General features: G+C 33.5%; 2 protein-coding genes across 2 annotated transcripts; both read right to left on the reverse strand.

Annotated features, from left to right (window-relative positions):
* Window positions 1-280: 280 nt before the first annotated feature.
* LOC126885052 (uncharacterized) lies at window positions 281-3384 on the reverse strand. Its single transcript, XM_050651482.1, has 4 exons — window positions 3262-3384; window positions 3143-3205; window positions 2582-2720; window positions 281-394 (listed from the first exon to the last, which is right to left on the reverse strand). Exons 1-4 carry the CDS (start codon window positions 3361-3363, stop codon window positions 342-344), a joined length of 357 nt encoding a protein of 118 aa, XP_050507439.1. The 5' UTR covers window positions 3364-3384; the 3' UTR covers window positions 281-341.
* A 1751-nt stretch (window positions 3385-5135) lies between these two features.
* Window positions 5136-6948, reverse strand: LOC126885396 (uncharacterized). Its single transcript, XM_050651961.1, has 2 exons — window positions 6778-6948; window positions 5136-6286 (listed from the first exon to the last, which is right to left on the reverse strand). Exons 1-2 carry the CDS (start codon window positions 6946-6948, stop codon window positions 5192-5194), a joined length of 1266 nt encoding a protein of 421 aa, XP_050507918.1. The 3' UTR covers window positions 5136-5191.
* Between the last annotated feature and the right edge of the window lie 17764 nt (window positions 6949-24712).

The following is a 24712-nucleotide window of genomic DNA, read 5'->3' on the forward strand; positions in this document are numbered from 1 at the left end:
TTATTTAAAGAAATTACAATTTTTATTTAAAATTACTTTATTAGGTACATACCTAACCACTATTACCTAATAATTTATTGAGTTCAAATTTTTTTATTTGAAGATCTACTTCTAAAATTTTTTTTTCTTGTTGAAAAATACTATCTTACTTCTTTTTTCTAGTCTTGCTGTTTCAATTTTTTTTTTGTAAAAGATACATTAAGGGTTTCGCTGCCTACATCTTTTACTTTTTTATTTTTTGAACGAGCCTAAGACATCTTGGCTGTCTTCTTGGGTAAGACAACAGTTGTCGTGGGTGTACTGAGCAGCACAGTGGAAGTAGAGGGTACATTGGACGTCTGCTATGTGTCTTCCAATTGTAGGTAATCTACTTCCACTTGACTATCTTGTGCAACTATAAAAATAAAAAAATTTCAATTGTTTTAGATGTACCAGATAGTTTTTTCTTTATAAAAAAATCTTTCTCGAATTAGGTAGGTAGTTACTTTTATTTATCTACTTTAGCTATCTTAATAGCTAAGTTAATAATCTACCTTAATTTAGAATTGGAATAAATAATTATAATAATTAATTCATATTAATAATATTTATAGATATTAATTCTCATATTTTGAGTTTGCTTAAATTTGGTTTACAAAAGATCTTTTTTTGTTTAATGATGTCTATAGATAGGCACAAGGTCTGGCTATGGGTAACCGCTTATCACCCTTGTTATCAGATTTATTATTGATCAACATAGAGATAATATCTTTAACAATCAAACTTTAAATAATAATACCTTTCAAAAAATCTTAAATTGGCTTAGAACTGTAGGATACAATATCCATTTTAGATGGAAATCTTTCAGATGCCAAAAACATTCTAGATTCACTCAAAAACTTACATCCGGATGTACGTACTTTGGAAACAATGGATAAACTTAAGTTAATCTTTAGAAAACCGACTAGACTGACTATACCATACCTCCCTCTTCTAATCATCCTTTTTAACAGAAGGTGGCTTCCTTCTATTGCTACATCCATAGAATACATAAACCTAGCATTATCAGATAATAGTTTTAAATAGTTAAACTAATGGTCACTCTACTACATTTGTGGATAATGTGCTGAACAAAAAAATGTTCTAATTCAGAAGTTTTGTACAGATCAAGACCATATACAGGTTATTGTTCAGATAATATTGGAAATATTGTTCAAGCTTTATATATTGTTATATTTCTATTTGATATGAAAATTAAAATTTGATAATTATAGACAAAATTCAATTTAATATAAAATATTTTCAATTTTCTCAACCACGGGCATATAAATTTAGAACAACCTGTATACAACAAATTGTTATATTTAATTTTAAGAAGTGATTAAATAAGACTCAAGTGAAATCGTTAATAGGTCATTATCGTTGTTCGCGGAAGGATCGATCATTAGCCGATGCTAAATAAGACTAAGTGGAAATAGAGAATAGGTCATTAAAAATTTGTATATAGTAGAAAGTAATTTTAGAATGGGAATTAACTATTTTCTTTGAAATCCATTAAGCATATTTAGAAAGTTTAAAAATTGGTTTTGAGGAATACTGCGAATGAGAGCTGGTGGTGGAAGTTTGATTTGTGAATCTGGAAGGGATATTTAGAAAGTAGGGGAATGAATGACAAATAGAGATCAGAATGTTTTGAGCTGTCGAGAAGTGAAGTCGAGTAGTAGACGGTAGTGTACGGAGAGTGAGAAAGCCTGTGTAGTTCCGTGAGTGTGGAGTATCTATCGTAGAACGAGAGGTAGGCCAGGTTGAGAGTAAAAGAACCTCCTTGAGCCAAGAGTTCCCGGTAGCTGATTGCAGTTTCGAAAAAGGTAGAACACAGCATCACGACAGAAGCAGGAAACGAGAGCTATACGAGCTAGTTTCAGAGGAGAACATTACTGGAAGCCAGGACGAGGTTTGGATTGCAGCCAAGGATAGCAGGAAACGGGTCTTGTGTGAAGACATTCTCAGTGCACCAGAAAAAGGTCAGTCTCATTTGTTTGGACATGAATGTATGGGTTTTTTTTCGTAGTAAATACCACATTTAAAATTGAAGAAACATAATCAATAATATCAGAAAAGCTTCATCAAACTTAAATAGAATTGTTGCTAATAAATCATAATAGTTAAATGTTAATAAAAACTTTCAATTGGAAATCAAAAGAAAATAAGATTCCCATGTGTAAATGTTATGTTTAAGAAAAATAAGATATAGCAAATATTAAGCAGTGATTGCCATTTAAATAAAATAAACAATATTTTGATTACAATTGTAACCCATATGTGTTATTATTTTACTCTTTTCTTTCCTATCCCGATTAGGAACCATTAAGAAATACTTAGAAGCCACGTATGTAAGTAATTAATTTTATAAAAAGCCCTGAGATTGAAAACATATTGATATGTGATCTGGTAAATTAATTAGATTATTATTAATGCATTGATTAAATTAAATGACATATAAAAATATTATCTCATATCAATAATCAAGATCACAACAATATATAAATAAATTTAAAATTAGTTACCTTTATTTAAATAAATTAATAAAATAAGGACTCACCAGATGTGAAGAAACCAGATGCACTGTCACAACTGTTGGGTAAAGGTTGGATTGGATTGCCAATCAAACTCAACATTTGTGCCCCTACATCTGTGAGACGAGGCCTAAATGTGCCACCACCTGTTGCAAGTATGTCTTTCTGAAAACAATTCATTAGTTCATTACTGATTAAGAAATGAATGGGTTAAAATCAAAGTGGTGTAAGTCATATTCTTGAAATGATGTAAGCCCTATTTTATAATCTTAATATTATATACATAGACCTCTTCAGAGAAAAAGTGGTGTATAAGTTTTTACTGTAAATACTTACACCACTTTTCCTGATGAAAAAATGTCTATTTATCAAAGTTATAAAGCAAAACTTCCATAATTTCACAAATATGACTTACACCTCTTTGGCGTTGACACCCTCAAATACTAAACTTCTATTGTCTCAACACTAGGTTAGTTCCCATCATGAAATTTGTTTCATTGGATTATATTTTTATAAAAATAGTCCACTCAGAAATAGTGTAATTCGACTGACCTGGTGTTAAGAGCTTTAAATTTAAGTATACCTACTTTGTCCGCAGTTTGGTCTCTCTTCAACTGGTCCAAAACCTTCTGCTCATTATATTTTTGAATCTGCAATGTAATTAATCCATATAGCTCTAAATCAACGGAAAGTTTTATACACTTACATTTTCCTCTGCTATTTTTTGGCGAGTGACCCTTTTTAAGTTTATATATGCAGTGTTCAGCTGCTTGGGAGTTCTGGGAAATTCAGCGCTATTTTTTCCCATGTTTCATTGTTTTGGTTGGTGAACATAGCATTGGTACATCATTTGTTTTCAATTATAATATGCTTGTATCTGAAAACAAAAATACAATTAGAAATTTGTTCTATAAGTTAGACAATTTCGTACTTACTTTCCAATTATTTCCAACATCAAACATTTCTCTCTCTCAGTATAATTTTTGCGTGGAGGATTTCCGTTGATTTTAATATATTTTTTAATTTTATAAATTATGTAGTTATTTACTATGGATTGAAATTTTTTGGTTATAAAATGAAATTTTGAAGGATGACAGCCGATTGTGACAGTATCGATACCAAATCGTATGTCAGATAATCGATTTTCTAGGATCATATAATTTTAAGATGATCGACGTTTGAGAAACTGGTCACTGGTTAACAGTTGATCAAATCTAACAGCTCGATTAGATGATCGAAGATTTGAATAACGTTTCGGAAACCGGCTGTTAGTGTCTTAACCAACCCTATTTATACAATAAAACAGTGTAGAGAGACAATATGTATAACTATATAAGTTTACTTCTTGTTATACGCCCATAGAAGAACCATGTAAAAAATCCCGTGCAATAAAATTTTGGATAAATTGGCAAAAGTTACCTAAGCTGAGTTATTAGGCTGGAACGACACACATTTGATTCCCCATTAAAAAAAAAACTATAATCGCTCACTTGCATTCCTCGGCCTGCGGCCTCGGTACAAACAATATAAATAATACTGATAATAGACTATGAACAACAAGCAGTAACAACAAATAAATATGTGTGCAGCAACAATAAATAAAATAACTAGTCTGACAAGAACTAACAATAAACTATAAACGCAACGCAAGCAGTAACATTCGTTAATATATGAACAACAACAAGATACAGACTAAAGAAACAGATAATAAACTAAAAATGCAACAATAACAATTGAATGGTGGGCTACAACAACGTTGTAAGCGACAAAATTGAAATTATGCAGGAGATGAAAAAAACGTATTGACAAGTTATTTATGAAAATAAGCACTGAAAAAAAATCAATTTCACTTAACAACAAGATAAAGTTATAGATGTGTAAACAAATTATGCAAGTTTTGCACAGAGTAAGCAGAAAAAAATTATTTAAAAAAATATCCCAGCAACAATGTTGTATATACTGGATATATAACAGTGTTGCACCTGATTACTATGCGATGTTTTGGCTTATTTAGTATTTAAAAAAAGTATCTAATATTAATAATAAACTATAATCAATTCAAAATGTTTATTAATAGGTTTTATATGCTAAGTACACAGTTTAATGCTCCTTAAATTTAAACGTAATAATGTTCCATCCTATTCTAATTTTTCATAAAACTCTCGGTATTCGGGTTTCAGGTACTGGCACATATCCAGTAGATTTTTGCGTTTTTCTTCTTTTATTTTTATAGGCCCGGTATACGCATTCAGCAACGCATCAATTTGGTAGTTGAATGCTCTGATGGCTTTTGCACCCCATTTTTTATTCACAAGTGAGAATGTTTGCCAAGGGTGCATAATGTTGTGAGAAGTTCTAGCCATTATTCTCGTAGGATCATCGCTGTCGAATTTGAACCAACGGTACTCAGTGATCTTACATTTGGGATCTTTCCATAAGTAGTTCTCACATGCTGAAAAATCTTTGAAGTCTTTTTGCTCCATGTAGTACACATTGAAGGGCTTGCTGGGACGTGAGTTGGCAATCATTACTACCCAGTCGAAGGGTACATTCACCATTGCTGTTTTTTTCTTTCTCTCTATGAGCGAAAAATCACGGTCGCAAGGTAAGAAGCTGTGACCGCTAGTTAAGAACTTTTATTCTACTTGAGTGAAATATCTATTTACAATCAGTAAACGGAACATGGACAGCATTCTCCAGTTATTATTCTGGCCGACGCATCGGTCAGACCAGACAATGAGTTTTTTTATTTCTCCTGAGTTCAATGGACGAAAGTTATGTTTTATGTAACACAGGAAAGCTGAAGCGATATCTGTAGAACCACGATTACCAATAGATTCATGCCACAACATCATAGTGGCATCGTTTGAACCTGCATCGTGAATATCATAGTTGTAAGTGGCATACTGACGTTGGTAGAATACTGAAGAATGAGTCAATGTTGGACAGTACAACACTTGCTGAAGATCAGTGAAGAGTACGACGAGTTGTGGATTAGCCTTTTCAGCATCCAACTTCAATGCTTTGTATCCAGCCTCAGCACGTGCATGGTGGAGTTCACTGTCAACAAGAATAGCTTTTCTTTCTGGACCGTCTGGTGTAGCCACAAGCTTGATATACATTTTATCACAAAACGTACACGTATCTGAGCGAGGGAGACCAAAGCGCAGATTAAAGTCTGATTGAAATATGTCAGTGTAAGTGCGCCGGGAAACATTGCATTGCGGATACTTTTCACAAAACAGTTTGTACATTTTTTTCAAGCTTAATTCAGCAGGAAGGCAGTTCTTCAAAGATGCAGCGCGACTATAATGGTTTTCTTGATGTGGAAACGACTTTATGTGTTCTTTTATGCGTTCTTTGTCGGTTTCGTGGACTTTTTTAGGCCTATTATTGTGTTTTCCACGTTGATCACGTAACGGCATATCTGTTTTTATCTTCTGCTGAATGTGTTGGATTCTTCGAGGTGTTATTCCAAATGCTTGACATATAGTTTTTTGGCACACTGGTAATTTCTTCACTCCAATAAGGATGTGGTATCGTACAGTACATTGTCGTCTGGAGATGTCTTCGGGAACCCGTCTACGTTGTGGCTCTTGAAGTTCCATACAACTGGCCAGGTGCGCAGTTTGTCCATTATAATCCAGGCTATGGAATTTTGTGAAGAGATCTCCAAACTGGCCTTGAATTTTATCAGCCTTGCAAACAGATTTGCACTTACATAGTCGCTCCTAAAATATAAAAATACTTATTTAGGGGGGGGGGGTTAAATTTAAAATTTTAAATACAAATTGCGCGATATTTCGCAAACTAAACATCCAAAAACTGCGAAATACACTCTTGTTTAATATTTTTGAAAAATCTATCGAATGATACCAAACCCAATCACAACCCAATAGGTCCCCACAGCGCTCGAGTGACTGCACATTTAGCATACTTTGCTCCCCTACCATTATTTGAAGTTATCGAAAGATGCAGAATTTGAAAAATCTATCGAATGATACCAAACCCAATCACAACCCAATAGGTCCCCACAGCGCTCGAGTGACTGCACATTTAGCATACTTTGCTCCCCTACCATTATTTGAAGTTATCGAAAGATGCAGAATTTCAAATCATACACAAATTACGGACGAGCACAGATCATAACAAAGCTAACGAGAATGATAAGGCTACACAAAAATACGTTTCCTAACAAAATATACAACATTGTTGCACTCACCTCATGTGGACGGGGTTTTTCTGGTACATTCTCGTTTCTAACAGATATATATGCTTCACCTGCATTTCTATGACTCTTACGGATGTTTCTCTTCCACTGGTTAATATTGATTTTGCGTTTTTTCCCTCTATTTATGTTCAAAAGGGTACGCAGCGACACGTTAACCTCCATTTTTACAGTGACAGTAGTTTGACAGTGACATACATACAACGTTTTTGCACGGATACCAACATTGCGGTACGAAAAACTCAGGGAAGGCAAAATTATTTTAGGCTGTTTTAAAGATGCTCGGATTGGTCTTTGAATATACAACAATATTGCATTAAAACCTCACTTTGACCCAATCTGTCGCTTACAACGTTGTTGTAGCCCACCATTCAATTATTAAATATTTGAATAACAACAGATGTGATACAAATTTGAACAATAAATAAAAAAGAGGGATATATGAGAGATATATATAATTGCAGTTGGTTTAAGATTTGCATTGTGCTTTTTTAACGTCAGTGACAAAAATAATCATATTAGGAGAAATTAGGTTATTTCTGTGGCATCTACTACTAATGAGGATGTAAATTGGTATATTATAATTTTTATGACGTAAAAAACTAAGTATGTTAGAATAATTAACGAAAAATGTGTCTTTTATAATTTACAAGATAGCCTAGGCGGCCTAAATAATAGGTTAGGCCTAGGCCTAGGCTAGGCCTAGTCTATTATTTAAGCTCTGCTCTGAGCTGCAAAATGTTAAAAGTTGTGTAACAAAAATTTTTCTTTTTTTACGGCCGAACCTATAAAAAATATGTACCTTAGTAGTAGCAACATTAAAAATAATGGTAGGCCTAAACACTACTTTGGAAAATTTGCATACTCAGAAGAAAACAAAAACTAAAACCATTTTGAAATAGCTATGAAATTCAAATAGAATAATATATCATCCCATCGGAATAACATATCAGTTTATATTTAACTTCTAGTTTTTTATTTCAACCAACATTTATATATCCTAGTGCTCAAGTGCTGACTTTCGATCGATACTTCTGTTAAGTGAGTCTATCGTTAAAAATTATACTACTTTGAGTAGGCCTAGTAGTTGTTAAGACTTACCTTTGCCTTTATCTTTTTTGAAAAGAATGAATCTAATCCTAATTGACGTTTCATTACAACCACAAGGTCCACAAAGCTATAGAAATAGAGTTGACTGTTGAGGTTAGGTCAGAGTAACAATTGCACTTGGCAGCTCCAGCTCACTCGACTTAAGTGACACAACTACTAACTACTAACGGTCGAACGAAAAATATCGATTGCTTCCGCGCAGTTGACTTGCGCTGTTGCTCATATTTCCACGACTGTAGAAAGCCGGCCGAAACACGATTTAGGCTTTAACCTTGGACTTGTCAAGTCAGCTGGGGCAGGCAGCTCGTGGCTGACTCACGACTCACCCTAAAGCAGTGGTGGTGATTTATTGTAGCAATAATTTACGTTAATAATGTATCTGTTTGGATATTATTAGCTACTTGCAGTAAGGTAGCTAAAATATTGTAAGTGTTATTTTATCGGTAAAAAAAACCTTATGAGGGCTTGGGGGGGGGCACGTGCCCCCTGTGCCCCCCACTAGATCCGCCCCTGCCCTAATGTACAAACTGTGAGAGTAATAACAGTGTACAAATGAGAGTAATAACTAATAGGTTATCGTCGAAGCTTGATAGCTATCAACCGGTAGAGCAGGCAGGATTCCGAAAGGGTTACAGTACAGCGGATCATATTCTTACAGTCAGAACGCTAATAGAGAAAGCCAATGAATATCACTTGGACTTATACATTGGTTTCGTCGATTATGAAAAGGCAGTCGACTCCATAGAACGTTGGGCAATACAGAGAGCTATGAACAACGGCAGGATAGATTCTCGATACAGAACGCTCATGCATAATATTTATAAGAAAGCTACAATGAAAATACAAATAGATGAGAAAACCAAAGCTATACCAATCAACAGAGGATTTCGCCAGGGAGACGTTATTTCACCAAAGCTGTTCACACTGGGACTTGAAGGCGTGTTCAAAGACATTAACTGGGTCGATAAAGGATTAAATGTTAATGGAAGAAAACTGAGTCATTGGATATATGCTGACGACATTGTAATATTCGCTACAAGTTTCGAAGAATTACAGACCATGATGACACAACTATTTCAAGCTTCGGAAAAAGTAGCTCTTAAGATGAACTTGGAAAAAAAAAGTAATGACGAATACACCGAACATTACAAAAATAACGTTGAACGACATAGATTTAGAAACAGTAAGCGAATACATCTACCTGGGACAGATGACGAAAGTTAACAAAGAGAATCAAACTGCCGAAATTACTAGACGAATAAGGTTAGCGTGGGCAGGATTTGGAAAATGAGTTGGATCTTGAAAAACACTAAAATAGAACAATATTTGAGAACCAGAGTTTACGATCAGTGTATCCTCCCTATACATACTTACGTATGGTTCACAGACGTAGACACTCACCAAGGCCAATATGGATAAAATAGTAAAGGCACAGAGAGCGATGGAAAGATCAATGCTCGGGGTGAGGCTCATAGACAAAAAAACAAATACATGGATTAGAAGCAAAACCAAAGTAAAAGACGCAGGAGAACATGCTGACAAATTAAAGTGTACCCCAAGACAATGCCTTCATTGTAAACCGTAGCAGATGAAAACAGCTTGACAATTTGTAACCATCGTAGAAAAGCCCTGACACACTGTCCCAATTAATTTGAGGAGACTACGCCCAAGGTCTACCAAGGAAAGAAACTTTTTGACAGTCATCCCAGACCAGTTTACGAAGCGACAACCGACAAACACTATGAAAATGGCTTAAGGTAAACCGTCGCAGATGCAACCACCAGGAAGAATATGATCATCTGCTGTAGAAAAGCCTTGGCATACTGTCCCAATTGATTTAAGAGGACCACGTCTAAGATTAATAGAGTGAAAGATCTTCTTGACTGCCACGCAAGACCAGTTTACGAAGTACCGAAGGATCGAAGAATCGATGAAGACCACATAGTTGATGGGATCACGACATGTAGCATACACGTCACAAAAAAACGTATTCTTCTTCTTCTCATATCATTACAACCCGGGATGGGTCCTAGCTGACCAAACAACTAGCTTCCATCTCGAACCGTTTTCCATGATAGTTCGGTCAGTGGGTAACCCCATTGTTCTTAAATCTGACAATATATCGTCTCCATCGCATTTGTGGGTTTCCTAAAGTCCTTTTTCCTCTTAGATTAACTTGGCAAGGCATTTATTAGGGAGCCTATGGACATGACCAGCCCATCTTAGACGTTGAGATTTAACTTCTTAGACTACGTCGCCCGTCCTATACATCTGCTTAACCGCAGCATTTGTTTTCATTCAGTATTGGTTGCTACTCGTAATAGGTTCCTGATAAGATCCAAGATTCTTCTGAGGATTTTTCTCTCAAAACATATATTTTCTTTTAATTGCTTTGGTCAGAGTCCACGTCTCACAACCATATATGAGCACCGGTCTACTCACTGTTTTATATATTCTGATCTTTGATGTTCATGTTAGGCTCTTAGATTAAATAGTATCGTGGAGATTCCACCACTATCGACGAGTGTTAGGAGATGGGGACGCCTGAAAATGATATAAACAGCGATCGCGATGACTGCAAAAAAAGTTCCAGCAAGCGAATTGAGCTAACAGAAACTCACAGAAATTCAGGAAAATACGGTAAAACATTTCCTATGGGACTCTTCTGGCGGGACTTCGTTTTATAAGGGAATTATCATTACTTTTTGAATGTTTTTATCCATATTTTGTACAATAATTTTTACAATTTAAATACTTATATGTGACATTTCAAATAAGTCATTTTTGACTTATTTGAAATAAGTTCTCCTCCAAGCGGGGTCTTACGACTCACCGGTTTAAGCTCTCGAACTGAGCTAATGGAAAACCAATGAGGCTGATGACCAATTGAATAGAAGCTAGCCGTGGAGCGATTCTATATTGAAGAATCGCTCGCGACGTGACGTTTGTAATCGCGCACTGAGCGGTTACTCCCAACTCCGGTTTGGGGACTTGTATTTATGTGTGCAGATATAATAACTTGATTCCGAATTGAGCAATCGCGGGAAATTATATGTACTGATTGGTTGCCTCTTGTACTAACAGTGTTACCGTGATTTGGTATGAGTAGATACATACAATTTTGTTTTTCTTTTACAGATAAACGCCAAGGGTGCTTTATTTCAAAAGGAACGAAGATTAGAATATCATTTTAATTTTGTTATTTTGATTTTATTTTATACTGGGATAAAAGAATACATTATAATATATTTTTATTAAACCTGCGTTTTACTGAGTTTGTACCGAAAAAAACTACATGTTACACACTGTAAATATAATTAGGCATTTTCACTCTTTTTCCATTGTATACTTTTTTCCTGACCTCATCGCCATCCCTAACACAATGTAAAAAGTTTTGAGTCGCTAGGTGCTATATTTAAAAATTGATTTAATTTTTTCTGAATAACCTGGTCTATAAGTATAGGTAAGGATTTTCAGTAGTAATGTAACGTTACAATCGTCACATCTTTGCTATTTTATTTTTAAATAATTATTTTACTTCATTTTCTTTAATATTAATATTTATTAATATTCATTAATATTTATCTTTTGTATTCGTTCTAACTTGTTTTTCCGTTAAAAACCTGTCTGACGCCCGTTGTGTAGGCAACTCTCTTTTCATCTAAGTCATACTGAACATACTTCATAATCTTACCCTCTAGCATCTGATCTAATCTTGAGTTCCATAGTCGTTATTTCAAATTTCATATTCTGTGTTGTGCGTTGCACTGTCATGACAGTGACACTTATCCCCGGCGCTGACAAACTGAAAATGGCAGGGAAGACTGATTTAAAGACATGAAATTTAAATATTAGCTTCATTTTATTCCAAAGAGACGATCTCTTGGGGTAAGAATATTATATTAATTACATTTCTACATCTAACAGTTTTTATAATATTTTTTTCTCTAACCTCCAAATGTCCAACCATGTGTTTGGTTTCTATATTTCTTTTCATCTATTAATATGCTTTTAGTAATTAAATTTTAACTAGTAGTATCAATCTTAATTCCATTTATTTTATTCTTGTCAACTGCTGCTCTTTCGGAAGATTATTTCTCAAAAGAATGGCAGACTTGGCACATTTTGGTTTCTACTTGATGTTTGATATGTGTTTTATTATCTTCTAGTTTTTGGGATAAATATCACCTTCCTCCCTCCGGGAGCTTCAAGAATCCTCAAGTCGCCGGCGATACAACAACGAGGACAAAATCATCCAGACTGCAATGAATTTCATCTAGACTGCAACTAACCAACACCTGTAGGTCTGGTGGCCCAGAACATCCACGTCGCCAGAGCCAGCAGCAGTACCATTCGACATCAAGAAGTTACCATAGAACCAACACCACAAGCCATGCATAAGTATAATCCAAGGATTGTTAGTTTTTGGCAAGAATTTGAATACATTATAATTTGTTAATGCATTTAATAAGTCACATTTTTATTATATCTTTATTGAACAATAAACATGATTAGTTAAAATATTTGTTTTGTTTGCTTCCATTCTGAATTTTCATGGTTCATATCTAAGATTAGGACAAGACGAACACACACCTAGAGATACTGAGCTAAGCTAGGGTGAACGATAGCTATCTTAGTTGGTTGAAATATTATTTTCGAATGGTATTTCAGTTAGCTGGGGTAGTCTATCGTCTCAGGGAGCGTTCAAGTATTACGTAACGCGATTTTGGAATTTTTAACCCCCCCTACGTAACGCACTGTTATGAGAGTTTAACAACTGCGTCCCGAGTGACACTTTGACAGTTTTATGTCAAAGTGTCACGACGTCAAAATATATCGCTAATTTTCAGCTAAGAGCTCCAGAGTAATTCGTTAAGATTATTTCACAAATAAAACTGTTTTTTAAATCATTTTAACTCATATTTTATTGATATATTCACCTGTATATTGGCTAAACTTGTTGATGGTGTTCTTTTTGACAAGTTGTAAAACATTAATTGTCATTAATGTCACTAAGTGTTTATTTTTGCGTAGCAACGAAGGGCATCTGACGTCATAGTTGACGATGGAAAAATATCGAAAAAATTTACCGCTGTAATTTTTATTTTTGTACCTTTCTATTGGTCAGAATCTCTATGAATGAAACAATCAAAGCAATAACATATACCTGCTACATTATAAAAAATAGTCAAAGGAAAGAATAGATTTTTTAAACTTGAAGTACATAACGCCATAAATTGTTTTTGAATAATTTTCTGCTGCTGGAACCTTCCTAATTCATAGGGCGCACTTCTTGTCGTAATGTGGACATCGTCTTCGCAGCATCTCTTCGACGATAGCCACCAACAATCTCTAAACGCGGCATCACTTACCTGGATGCTGGATATACCTATACGGTGTGCCCCCACCTGCCATTTGTTACCTTCATGTGTGTATGATCAGTGCAAGAAGCGAGTTCTTCGAAACAACACGCGGTATTTATATTTATGAATGAATAAAGATTTTGGTTTCTTCAAGGGGTAGTTGTTGATTGATCTTTGACTCTGTCATCTTTTTCTGGTTGCGTTGTGAGTGACTTTGACTGAGTGATGACTCTTTGACTGAATGTGATGACCTAGTGATTGAGTGTAGTTTTTTAATCGTGGTTGATTTCCTTTACTCATATACTATGACTTTCTTTAAATAATTGTTTATTTATTGGCACAAAACTTTGAAGGGTAAGTTTTTTATCCAAACCATCTAAATATAATTTATTATTTCACATTGTAATCAGCGAACAAGTTCTTTTCCCATTTAAGGTATATTAAACTAACATACTAATCTACTTGTTGTCTTAATATTTCAAGTTAATTATTTATGAAACAGATTTTAATGTAAATAAAGCAATTCAATATTCAGCTTTTACTGAAAGTTTCCAATCTACGTTTTTTATTTACTTGTATACCACGTGTATTTGACAGCCAAATTGTCAGCTGTCATATTTAGGTCTATTTCGACATTAGTATTGTTTCTTTGACATTTTACAGATTCTTGGGTCTTCTTCTGCTTCTTCTTCGTCTTCTTCTTCCTCATTTATGTATAAGGTATTTGGTTTATTATTTTTTTGTTTTTCTTCATAATGTATCAACTGTGTTTAAAGTTATATTTTGCAAACTTTTATTGTATATTGGAAAGAACTATGTCCATTTTAATTGTGAATTCACCAACAAGACATTAAACAAGGACACTTTTCAAACTAAGGTGTCATTGATATCAACTTTGTCAAAATACAAAAGGACACCGGGTATAATTATTGTAATTTAAACGTTAAGTTAGTAAGGTATCATTATCTGTAAGATCCTCAATCAAATAGATAAAAGTATCTTTTGCTATAAAAAAAGTTAGTAACACTTTATAGTTAGTACTCTTCATAAAAACAAAAGATTTTGACAAATTAAACCAAACTAAGACTTTGACAGTCAAATTTGAAAAAAAAGCGAAGTGTGCCGAATAGTCGGGTATGATGGTATACTTTGTTTTTATGGTTTATAAGTCCTCCAAGTTAAATATTTCAAAATAAATAAAACAAAACTGTAAAGGGACTCAAAAACTCTATTTAATAGTAAATACCCATAATTCACACTTAAACTCTAATTTTTCTCTCTACACCTGCACATTTTGTATATGGCACGAACTGCTACAGTTTTGACAACGCATCCAGAAACAGGGCTCTCCCTTTTTGGATATTGAATATAAATCATTGTAGTAGAGACAAGCTGCATTAGATTCATGACCGCTTTCGGTCATTTTGACTCCTTCATCTTCTTCGCTTTCATCAATTATTCTCTTCATGGTTTCATTTTTCTGCCTAAGCATCTTCCATCTTTCTTTCTCCTTTTTTCCGCCTGTCCAAGTTGTACTCCTGCAATAGCTGGTGAACTATTTAAAATATATGTTTCCCTCTTTTTCGTTTTTTCTTGGGCCATCCTGTGATGCAGGCGCTTTAGACATCGACAAACATTTGAAGGAGAATTTATTTCTTAAATTTTGACATTTTCCCACAAGTTTTACGGGCGATCTCTTTTAGCTCATTGGGGACGAGATTGGTTATCATTTTTGTTGTTCCAGAATTTATGTTCAAACCGATTCACTGTCTCTGACTCTCTGTCTTCTTCTTCTTGTGCCACTCCTATCAGAGATTGGAAATCATCAAGGCCATCCTGACCTTGTCTACAGCTGACCTAAGGGTTCATTAGTGGTGCAGCCAAACTACTCTCTCAAATTCCGCAACCATGACATTCTTCTACGGCATGGATTCCATTTTCCTTCTATTTTTCCTTGCATTATATGTTTAAGCAATGCGTATTTATGTTCTCTCATAATGTGACTGAAATTCTTCGTTTTATCGTTAAAAAAATTTTTGGGTCTTTTCATATCCTTCATATTACTACTTAAAAGTTTGTGACTCTTTCAACAAGTTGGGTTCAGCATTCGATGGTAGCAGCTTATCTCGAAATTTTCAGTATTTTTTATGTTGTTCTGTTTGAGAGTCTAGGTCTCTATACTGTTTAATAGCGTGTTAAATACGTAGCCTCTTAGCATTCTTTAATCGTAGAGGGATACTTTATCTCTATTGCAGAAGAATTTCCTCATCTTTATGAAGGTGTCCCTGGCAATTTCGATACGTGTTTTTATTTCATTGTTTTGATCTCCCGTTTCGTTTATTTAAAGTTCCCAAATATTTGTAACTTTATACTTTTTCAATTTGAATGCCGTTTATACTAATATGTGCTGGTTGTGTCATGGTTTTACTAAAGACCGTATACTTTTTTTATATTGATGTTTATGTCATAATTGTTTCAAGCAATATTTATATTTGTAAGTCATCATCATTCTCTTTGCCTTATCTCTATGCGGGGTCGGCTTTCCTAATTGCATTTCTCCACACAATTCTATCTTGGGTCATACCAATGTTAATCCCCTTTACCAACATGTCCTGCCTTACCGTCTCCCCCAGGTCTTCTTTGGTCTTCCTCTTCTACTCCTTCCAGGAATCTGCACTTCCGCTCTTCTTCGTATTGGGTGATTAACGTCTCGACGTTGAACATGACCAAACCATCTTAACCTATGCTCTCTCATTTTGGCATCAATTGGTGTCACACCTAGACTTCCCCTAATATACTCATTTCTAATTTTATCCTTCTTTGTTACTCCACTCATCCATCTAAGCATTCTCATTTCCGCCACATGCATTCGTTGTTCCTCTTTCTTTTTCACTGCCCAACATTCAGTTCCGTACATCATAGCCGGTCTTATGGCTGTTTTATAGAATTTTCCCTTCAGCTTCATTGGAATTTTTCTGTCACACAACACACCAGTCGCTTCTTTCCACTTCATCCATCCAGCTCTAACTCTACTGCATTCATCTCCATCTATTTCTCCATTACTCTGTAATACCGATCCTAGGCACTTAAAACTATTGCTTTTCACAATCATTTCACCATCCAAAAATACCATTTTATTTGTAGTAACTCCATCTTTAAATGAACATTCCAAATACTCTGTTTTTGTACTACTAAGTTTTAAACATTTTTCCTCCAGAGCTTGTCTCCACTGTTCCAGCTTTTGATCTAAGTCTCTTTCACTATTTCCTATTAACACTACTTCATCAGCATACATTAGGCACCATGGAATGCTACCCTGATTTGTCGCTGTTATCTGGTCCAAAACTAATGAAAATAAATAAGGACTAAGCACCGAGCCTTGGTGCAATCCTACTTTAACCTGAAATTTATCAGTCTCTCCCACACCTGTTCTAACACTAGTCGTTACTCCCTCATACATATCTCTCACAATCTTTGCATATTCGCCAGGGACTCCTTTCTTATTGAGTGCCCACCAAAGAACCTCTCGAGGAACTCTAGCATATGCTTTCTCAAGATCAATGAATACTGTTCTCTTTATTCCTGTATTTTTCCATTAGTTTCCTTACAATGAAAATTGCATCTGTTGTTGATCTGCCCAGCATAAAGCCAAATTGATTATCGGATATTTCGGTTTCTTCACGTATCCGTCTATCAATTACTCTCTTCCTATTCTCATGGTGTGGCTAAGTAGTTTTATAGCCCTTACCCATTGTGTAATTAATCGTTGTAATTTTTCTAGATACTGTTTTTGCAACTAATACAGTGTCGTCCGTTTATCGACTATTATTTACAACCTCACCATTGATTACGAATCCTTCGTTTGCTTGCAAAATGGCAGATGGTTTCACTATGTACTTACGTTAAATAGCAGTTAAAAATGCATCCCTGTCGTACTCCTCTACGTATTTCTATTGCTTGTGATGTCTCATTTTCTATTTTGATGTTAGCTTTCTGATTCCAATATAGATTGCGAATTTTTCTCAGACCTTTATTCTCTATGTCCTTTCTTTCAAGAATGTCTCTTAGCTTATCATGGAGTACTCTCTCAAACGCTGTTTCAAAATCGATAAAACATACATGCACTTCTTAATTAACATCTAGGGATCTTTGTGTAAGAACATTCAAACCGAAGGGAGCTTTTCTACTACCTAGTCGTTTTCTGAACCCCATCTGTATATTACTAATATAAATATGACTCCTAACTTTCGATAAACTTGATTGTGGATGATTGTTAGAAATATGTATCTTCAGCAGATGGCTCATTAAAGATATTGTTCGATGTTCTGAACATTCTTTTGCATTGGATTTCTTTGGAAGTGTAACTACTGTAGACAACAGTCAATGTTGAGGTATGATACCAGTATTGTACTTATATTGTGTTAAATAAGTTCAATATTATACCTATTGATTCATCATTCAAGAGCTTTAAGAATTCGAATACTCTGTCAATCTGACTCTATTGCGTTGGTCACCCTATATTATAAGACACACGAAATCTGTATTTGTTCTAAAGAGAACAGTTAATGGCAACAATGTATTATCCTTCTAGAGGGCAATGTTTTAATGACCGAAAATTGTATACATCATGTAAGATTTTAAATTCGTACGAAGCACGTGATGCATTATTCTTGACACAAATCCGAAAACACTTGAGTCCATATACCGAAAAGGGACGACTTGATAGCATAAATGCATTTTAAGTGATCCTTTCTTAAAATGCCTGTAATTACAGTGTATGAATAATTCATATTTTTCAGCAAAAAATTAACAAGATCGTTAAAGTGAAAGTCCCCTCGAGCTAGGCCTTTTGTTGTTATATCTCGCAGTTATCACTCAATATAATATTCTTTTAAATTTTTATAGCTATTGTACCTACCTATAATGACATATATGATTTCTTACAGTTGTTCCAACGGATCTTTGCACATCCATGAAATTATTCACGAATTTCTTTTTAGACTAGGTCTGTTTCTTACTCACAGAGACTATATCGCAAACTTTAGCTATTCTCCTTCTCATAGGCATCTTTCACTGCGTCACAGTTTTTCGATTTCTTTCTAACGCATTAAGTTGGAAGTGACAGAAAAAAAGGTACGTCCGTGATTAAAATCATTTATAACATTTATTGTAGTTTTTGGCTATAATCGAACAAAAAATTGTTTATATATTATCTATAGGCATTGTTTATCTACACCTATAGGTACGACTATAATCTGTACAATTTATAAAACTATACAAATGAAAGACATACCTTTTTATAAATGAAATAAACACAATTGATTTGTTCTTATACCAAATTACGATTACGATTCTGACAAATGTCAGTTTTAATTAAAATGTCATGCTATGATATGATTCTCTACATTATTAAAAGCATATATTACATCATTAGTGACACACTAAAAGACTGAAATTAACTTTAAATTGTAGTCGTATAGGTACGTAATAGGTAAATAATCAGTGAATCGGTAAACCTAAATCTTTTTTTCGATTATAGCGCCATCTATCAACAACTGGAATAACTGTTAGACATGTGTATGTATCACGGACGAGCCTTTCTTCTACCACTTGCGTCAAACTGAAAAAAGCATATGAGAAGAACCATACTTGTCCATAGAAATCACAATAAGTTAAACAAAGATGACCGACATCGCATGTCTGTAATACACTATTTACAAGAATTTGGACATTTATCATTTTCAGTGACAATGGCGGATTAAAAATAATTTTTTATAGTATAGTATTTAAACTTTTTGTTTCTACATTTTATTGTAATTTTTATTTTCAAACATAATTGTAAGAACAACTGACTGTTGCTCGATCATTTGCTTATTTCCGGCAAAAATAAATATATACCAGTAGTCTGGGCTGATTATCGGAGAATAGGCCATTTTTGGGAAAAGTTATTTACCAGCAATTTTATTGCTGGAATCGAATCTTATGATTGTATATATTAATAATATAGATATGCAAAGTCCGCAGATAGTGTGCTACTTTTTTATAAACAAAATGACGCCCGAAAATCGTGTTTTTTTCAATTTTTGCTCTATAACTCCAAAGATTTTAACTTTAGACCAAAAATACCCAAATAAAAATTTACCGCAATTAAATTCTGCATAGAGACGTGTTTTTTTCGGTTTACTTCGAACTTTCCCCGGAAAAAGCGGGTTTTTCCAACAAAATCTTTAATTTTCAACTAAACTTTTAGATAAGTAGTTGTTAATCAATAATTAAATAACTTGGTAACTTAAAAGCCCTTTCCGTATATATTATAATTCCAGAAGCCGATGGAAATTAAATGAACAGTTTAGCAACAATTGAAATGTTAATTAAAAATTTTACGGTCGCTATAATAACGACAATAATTATGATGCATAAGAATAACTATGATTTTTTCATAAAAAGACACTATACCTATCTAATGTACTTTACAGAATTGAAATTGGACTATTTAAGCGGCCTCAGGAATATTGTAAAATTATAAACACTTTTTTGGCTTATAAACAGATAGACTATCTCGGGAAATATTAAACTTAATTAAATCGTGAAAACGGTATTCTAAAGACAGCGGCAGGTCGCTTCTTTTAAAAGAAAAAACGTTTAATTATGACGAGTAGTTCCTGAGATACAACCGGTCAAAGTTGACCAAAATTTATGGCAAAGAAATAAACAATAGAATCATAATTTTCAAAACATTACCTTTTTATTTTTGTCCTGTTTCTCCACACCAATTTTCATATTTTTAAAATCCTCATAACATATATTATTATAATAAAAACTATCGATAATACGTGTGAAAATTGCCAAAAATAGCAAAATTCCAATCAAAAATTAGGTTGGAGAAAATGTAACCCTCAAAGTTCAAAATCGGTATACGTTAAAAAATGCATTTTCTCGGCTTCCCATGGAGCAATTTCCTTCATTCTTTTTTTGTTCCCAAGTAACTCGAGTAGAGCCATCGAACTAATGCATTATTAAATGTCAAACTTGTTTTTCTTTTGTTATAATAAATTTATTTATTTATTATAACACAATATTTAAATTTGTTTAAATAAACATTGTTTAAATAATTATACAGCTTCCAAATGAGAATATTTATGTTTTTAACTTTAAAACGTACACTTGTAATAAGTTTATCTAAAAAAAAGCCTACAACTGGAAAAAATATGTAATTTTCTGTTCTTATAAATAAATTAATCTATTATAACAAAACAAAAGCAAGTTTGACATTTAATAATGCGTTAGTTCGATGGCTCTACTCGAGTTATTAGGGAACAAAAAAAGAATGAAGGAAATTGCTCCATGGGAAGCCGAGAAAATTCATTTTGTTAACGTATACCGATTTTGAACTTTGAGGGTTACATTTTCTTCAACCTAATTTTTGATTGGAATTTTGCTATTTTTGGCAATTTTCACACGTATTATCGATAGTTTTTATTATAATAATATATGTTATGAGGATTTTAAAAATATGAAAATTGGTGTGGAGAAAGAGGATAAAAATAAAAAGGTAATGGTTTGAAAATTATGATCCTATTGTTTATATTTTTGCCGTAAATTCCGGTCAACTTTGACCGATTGTACCTCAGGAACCACTCGTCATAATTAAACGTTTTTTCTTTTAGAAGAAGCATCCTGCCGCTGTCTTGTGAATACCGTTTTCACAATTTAATTTAGTTTAATATTTCCCGAGATATTCTATTTGTTTATAAACCAAAAAATTGTTTATAATTTTAAAACATTCCTGAGGCCGCTTAAACAGCCCAATTTCAATTCTCTAAAGTACATTAGATAGGTATAGTGTCTTTTTATGAAAAAATTATAGCTATTCTTATGCATCATAGTTAATGTCGTTATTATAGCGACCGAAATTTTTTAATTAACATTTTAATTGTTGCTAAACTGTTGATTCAATTTCCATAGACTTCTGGAATTATAATATATACGGAAAGGCTTTTACGTTACCAAGTTATTTAATTATTGATTAACAACTACTTATCTAAAAGTTTAGTTGAAAATTAAAGATTTTATGTGAAAAACCCGCTTTTTCCGGGGAAAGTTTTCGTCGAAGTAAATCGGAAAAAACGCGTCTCTATGCAGAATTTAATTACGGTGAATTTTTATTTGAGTGTTTTTGGTCTAAAGTTAAAATCTTTGGAGTTATAGAGCAAAAATGGAAAAAAACACGATTTTCGGGCGCCGTTTTGTTTATAAAAAAAGTAGCACACTATCTGCGGACTTTGCATATCTATATTATTAATACATACAATAATAAGATTCGATTCCAGCAATAAAATTGCTGGTAAATAACTTTTCCTTGTATTTTGCTAATTAGCCCAGAGTACAGGGCTGATTTGTGAAAAAACGTCTATTTTTGGATGTGAGAGGTGACATTCGGATTTTTGCAGATAAAGTTAGCTGACACCTTCAGTAATAATAATTGACTTATGCTCCTTCTCAAACATGTCCGTAACATTAATAAAAAAAATTTAATTATTAAAAATTTCGAAAAACATCGATTTTTTTCTACTTTATTTGCTTATAACTTTAAAATGATTCGTTTTGGAACAAAGTCGTAGAGAAATAAAATAAAGATAATTGAATGTTATATGATATACGACTGGTTAAAAATGTCTTAAAGTATTACCCTTTCTGCAATAAATACAAAATAAGGGGGCAAAATAAGCCTGTTGTTATTCAATGTTTGTTAATTACTTTGGTGGCACTTAGAACTACAGTAATTCGCTTAGAAAATTCTTATAACATACTTAAATCGTCTACCAAATTTCATTAACCTCGATTTAATAGATTTTGCATAATAAATTTGCAATCTAAATTTTTTTTTAAAATAATCAATTTTTTAAAAAACTTTCTGAACAAAAAGTAGACCATTTAGAAGTTGGCTAATTTTTTTACATAAAAAGAGGCGCTCTACCTATCTAATACACTTTACAGAATTAAAATCAGATTATTTAAGGGGCCTCAGCAATGTTTTAAAATTATAAACAATTTTTTGGTTTATAAACAAATAGCTTTGTTTAAAAATTAAAAATTAATCTTTAGCAATGCAAAAAATCAAAACCGGTATAATTTGACTTAAACTTTCAAATGCTGTCAGAAGAATTGCTATTTAATTTTTTAATCAAAAGTTATTCTGGTTGAAAAATTGCAATTTTTTGATATTTTGAAAGTTCAACCGCGTTTATCTCGAAAACTATGCATCCTACGAAAAAACTTGTAAGAATATTTTTTGCTTACAATGATCCAAGAAATACAAAAAAAATGTTTTATTTTGCATAAAATCGATGTTATCTAAGTCCTCAAGTTCTTTGTTTATAACAATCTTATCGACATCGGGATCAACTGTTACCCAAAAAATTCGTGTTCTACGGGTCAAAATATATAAAAAAAACTTGGGTAAGTCCATCTAAATAAAGAAGGCCGTTGCACCCCCTCCTTGCGACAGCACTAATTTGTTTATAAGCCAAAAATTTGTTTGATTGCTGATGCCAAAACATTGCTGATGCTGCTTAAATAATCTGATTTTAATGCTGCAAGGTGTATTAGATAGGTAAAGTACCTGTTTATATGTAAAAAAAATAGAAAACTTTTAAATGATCTCCTTTTTTGTTCAGAAAGTTTTTAAAAAATTTGAACTTTTTTGAAAAAATTTAGATTGCAAAATTATTATGCAAAATCTGTTGGGTCGATTTGAATGAAATTTGGTGACGATTTAAGTATGCTATAAAAATTTTTTAAGCGAATTACAAAGGTTCTGATTGCAACCAAAGTGGTTGAAAAACATTGAAAAAAATAACAGGCTTATTTCGCCCCTTATTTTGTATTTATTGCTATTTTGCAGAGAAGGTAATAATTTAAGACATTTTTAATCAGTCGTATGTCATACAAAATTTAATTATTTTTATTTTATTTTTCTACGACTTTTTCCCAAAATGCACAATTCATATAAAAGGCAGCTTCCGTAAATGCGACAATATTATAGAAGTACTTCTGTTATATCACATGCCAGTAAAATAATGCTACATATAATCAATGAGAGACTAAAATAATTCCTTCAAAGAGAAACTCCACAAGAGCAAACTGGATTTACCAAAGGTAGAGGTACTCGAGAACACCTGTTGAATATAAGACAGATAATCAAAACATCTAGGGAATTCAATATTCCACTGTACATATGCTTTATAGATTATCGTAAGGCGTTCTACAGGGTCAAGTGGAGACACTTATGGCGAATACTAAAAGAAGTAGGCGTACCCCAACACCTTATTTCGCTTATAACTGAACTATACGAACACACTACTGGATCAGTTAAAGTGCTTGACACACTTTCAAACGAATTTCATCCAGAACGGTGTGTCAGACAGGGATGTATACTATCTCCAAAATTATTTAATATATATGGAGAGCATATTATGAGAAGAGCACTTGAAGGATGGGAAAAGGCATCTCAATAAATGGTCATAAAATATTCAACCTACGTTTAGCAGATGACACAGCCCTTCTTGCAAATAGTCAAGTAGAGCTGATTGATCTTATACGACTGGTTGAAAACGAAAGTCAAATATTTGATCTGCAATTAAACATATCAAAGACAAAGATCATGATAGTGGATAGACTGGTTTGAGGTTGTGAGCTCATACTTATATCTGGGATCATTAATCACAAACACAGGGTCACTACAGGAGTAATTAAAACGTAAGTATGACCTAGCAAAAGTCGCCACAGCAAAAATGACCACAATGTGGAAGGACTATCAAATTTCAAGAGCGTTAAAGATGAGGTTGATCAACTGCGCAATACTCCCAATACTGACCTACGGATGTGAGTCTTGGACCCTAAGAAATTCGGAAAGAAGAAAGATAGACGCCACTGAAATGTTCTGTTGGAGACGAATGCTACGAATTCCTTGGACCGACCTTACAACAAATAATTCAATTTTAAGAGAGCTAAAAGTTAACCAACGACTCTCCAGTAAAGTCCATCTCCAACAATTAAAATACTTTGAGAGCAAATGAGACCGTATGCGAGCAAACACAGAAAACATGGAAATACTCATTATACAAGGAAAGGTGGAATGCCGAAGATCACGAGATAGATCCTCAACAAAATGGATCGATGAAATTACAGGAATATGCAAAAGACCTATGCATAAGTTAAAAGAAATGACCAGAGACAGAGATCTTTGGAGACGGACAATACACGACATCACGTCGACCACTACACTTCCTCCGGGGGGTCAGGATTGAAGAGAGAGGCATGCAACGTACGTTTCACTTAATGTTTTGATTGAACTTGTTTGCAAAGGAATAATTATAGGCCTGGATCGCAGGTACCAAAAAAATTTATTAATAGCAAGCTGAAAATTTGTTAATAGCTTAACGGTGTCTAGTCGG

Source organism: Diabrotica virgifera, chromosome 5 (genome assembly GCF_917563875.1).
Source record: "Diabrotica virgifera virgifera chromosome 5, PGI_DIABVI_V3a".
Lineage (NCBI taxonomy): Eukaryota > Metazoa > Arthropoda > Insecta > Coleoptera > Chrysomelidae > Diabrotica > Diabrotica virgifera.

What these genes read in the sequence shown, in the direction of transcription:
- LOC126885052 (XM_050651482.1), bottom strand. Translation starts at nt 3,363, where the DNA reads ATGGGAAAAAATAGCGCTGAATTTCCCAGAACTCCCAAGCAGCTGAAC. An exon ending in GAGACCAAACTGCGGACAAA is followed by an intron (nt 2,721 to 3,142) that starts GTAGGTATACTT and finishes AATTGTTTTCAG; the next exon opens with AAAGACATACTTGCAACAGG. An exon ending in ATCTGGTTTCTTCACATCTG is followed by an intron (nt 395 to 2,581) that starts GTGAGTCCTTAT and finishes TTATTTTTATAG; the next exon opens with TTGCACAAGATAGTCAAGTG.
- LOC126885396 (XM_050651961.1), bottom strand. Translation starts at nt 6,948, where the DNA reads ATGGAGGTTAACGTGTCGCTGCGTACCCTTTTGAACATAAATAGAGGG. An exon ending in AAAAACCCCGTCCACATGAG is followed by an intron (nt 6,287 to 6,777) that starts GTGAGTGCAACA and finishes TTTATATTTTAG; the next exon opens with GAGCGACTATGTAAGTGCAA.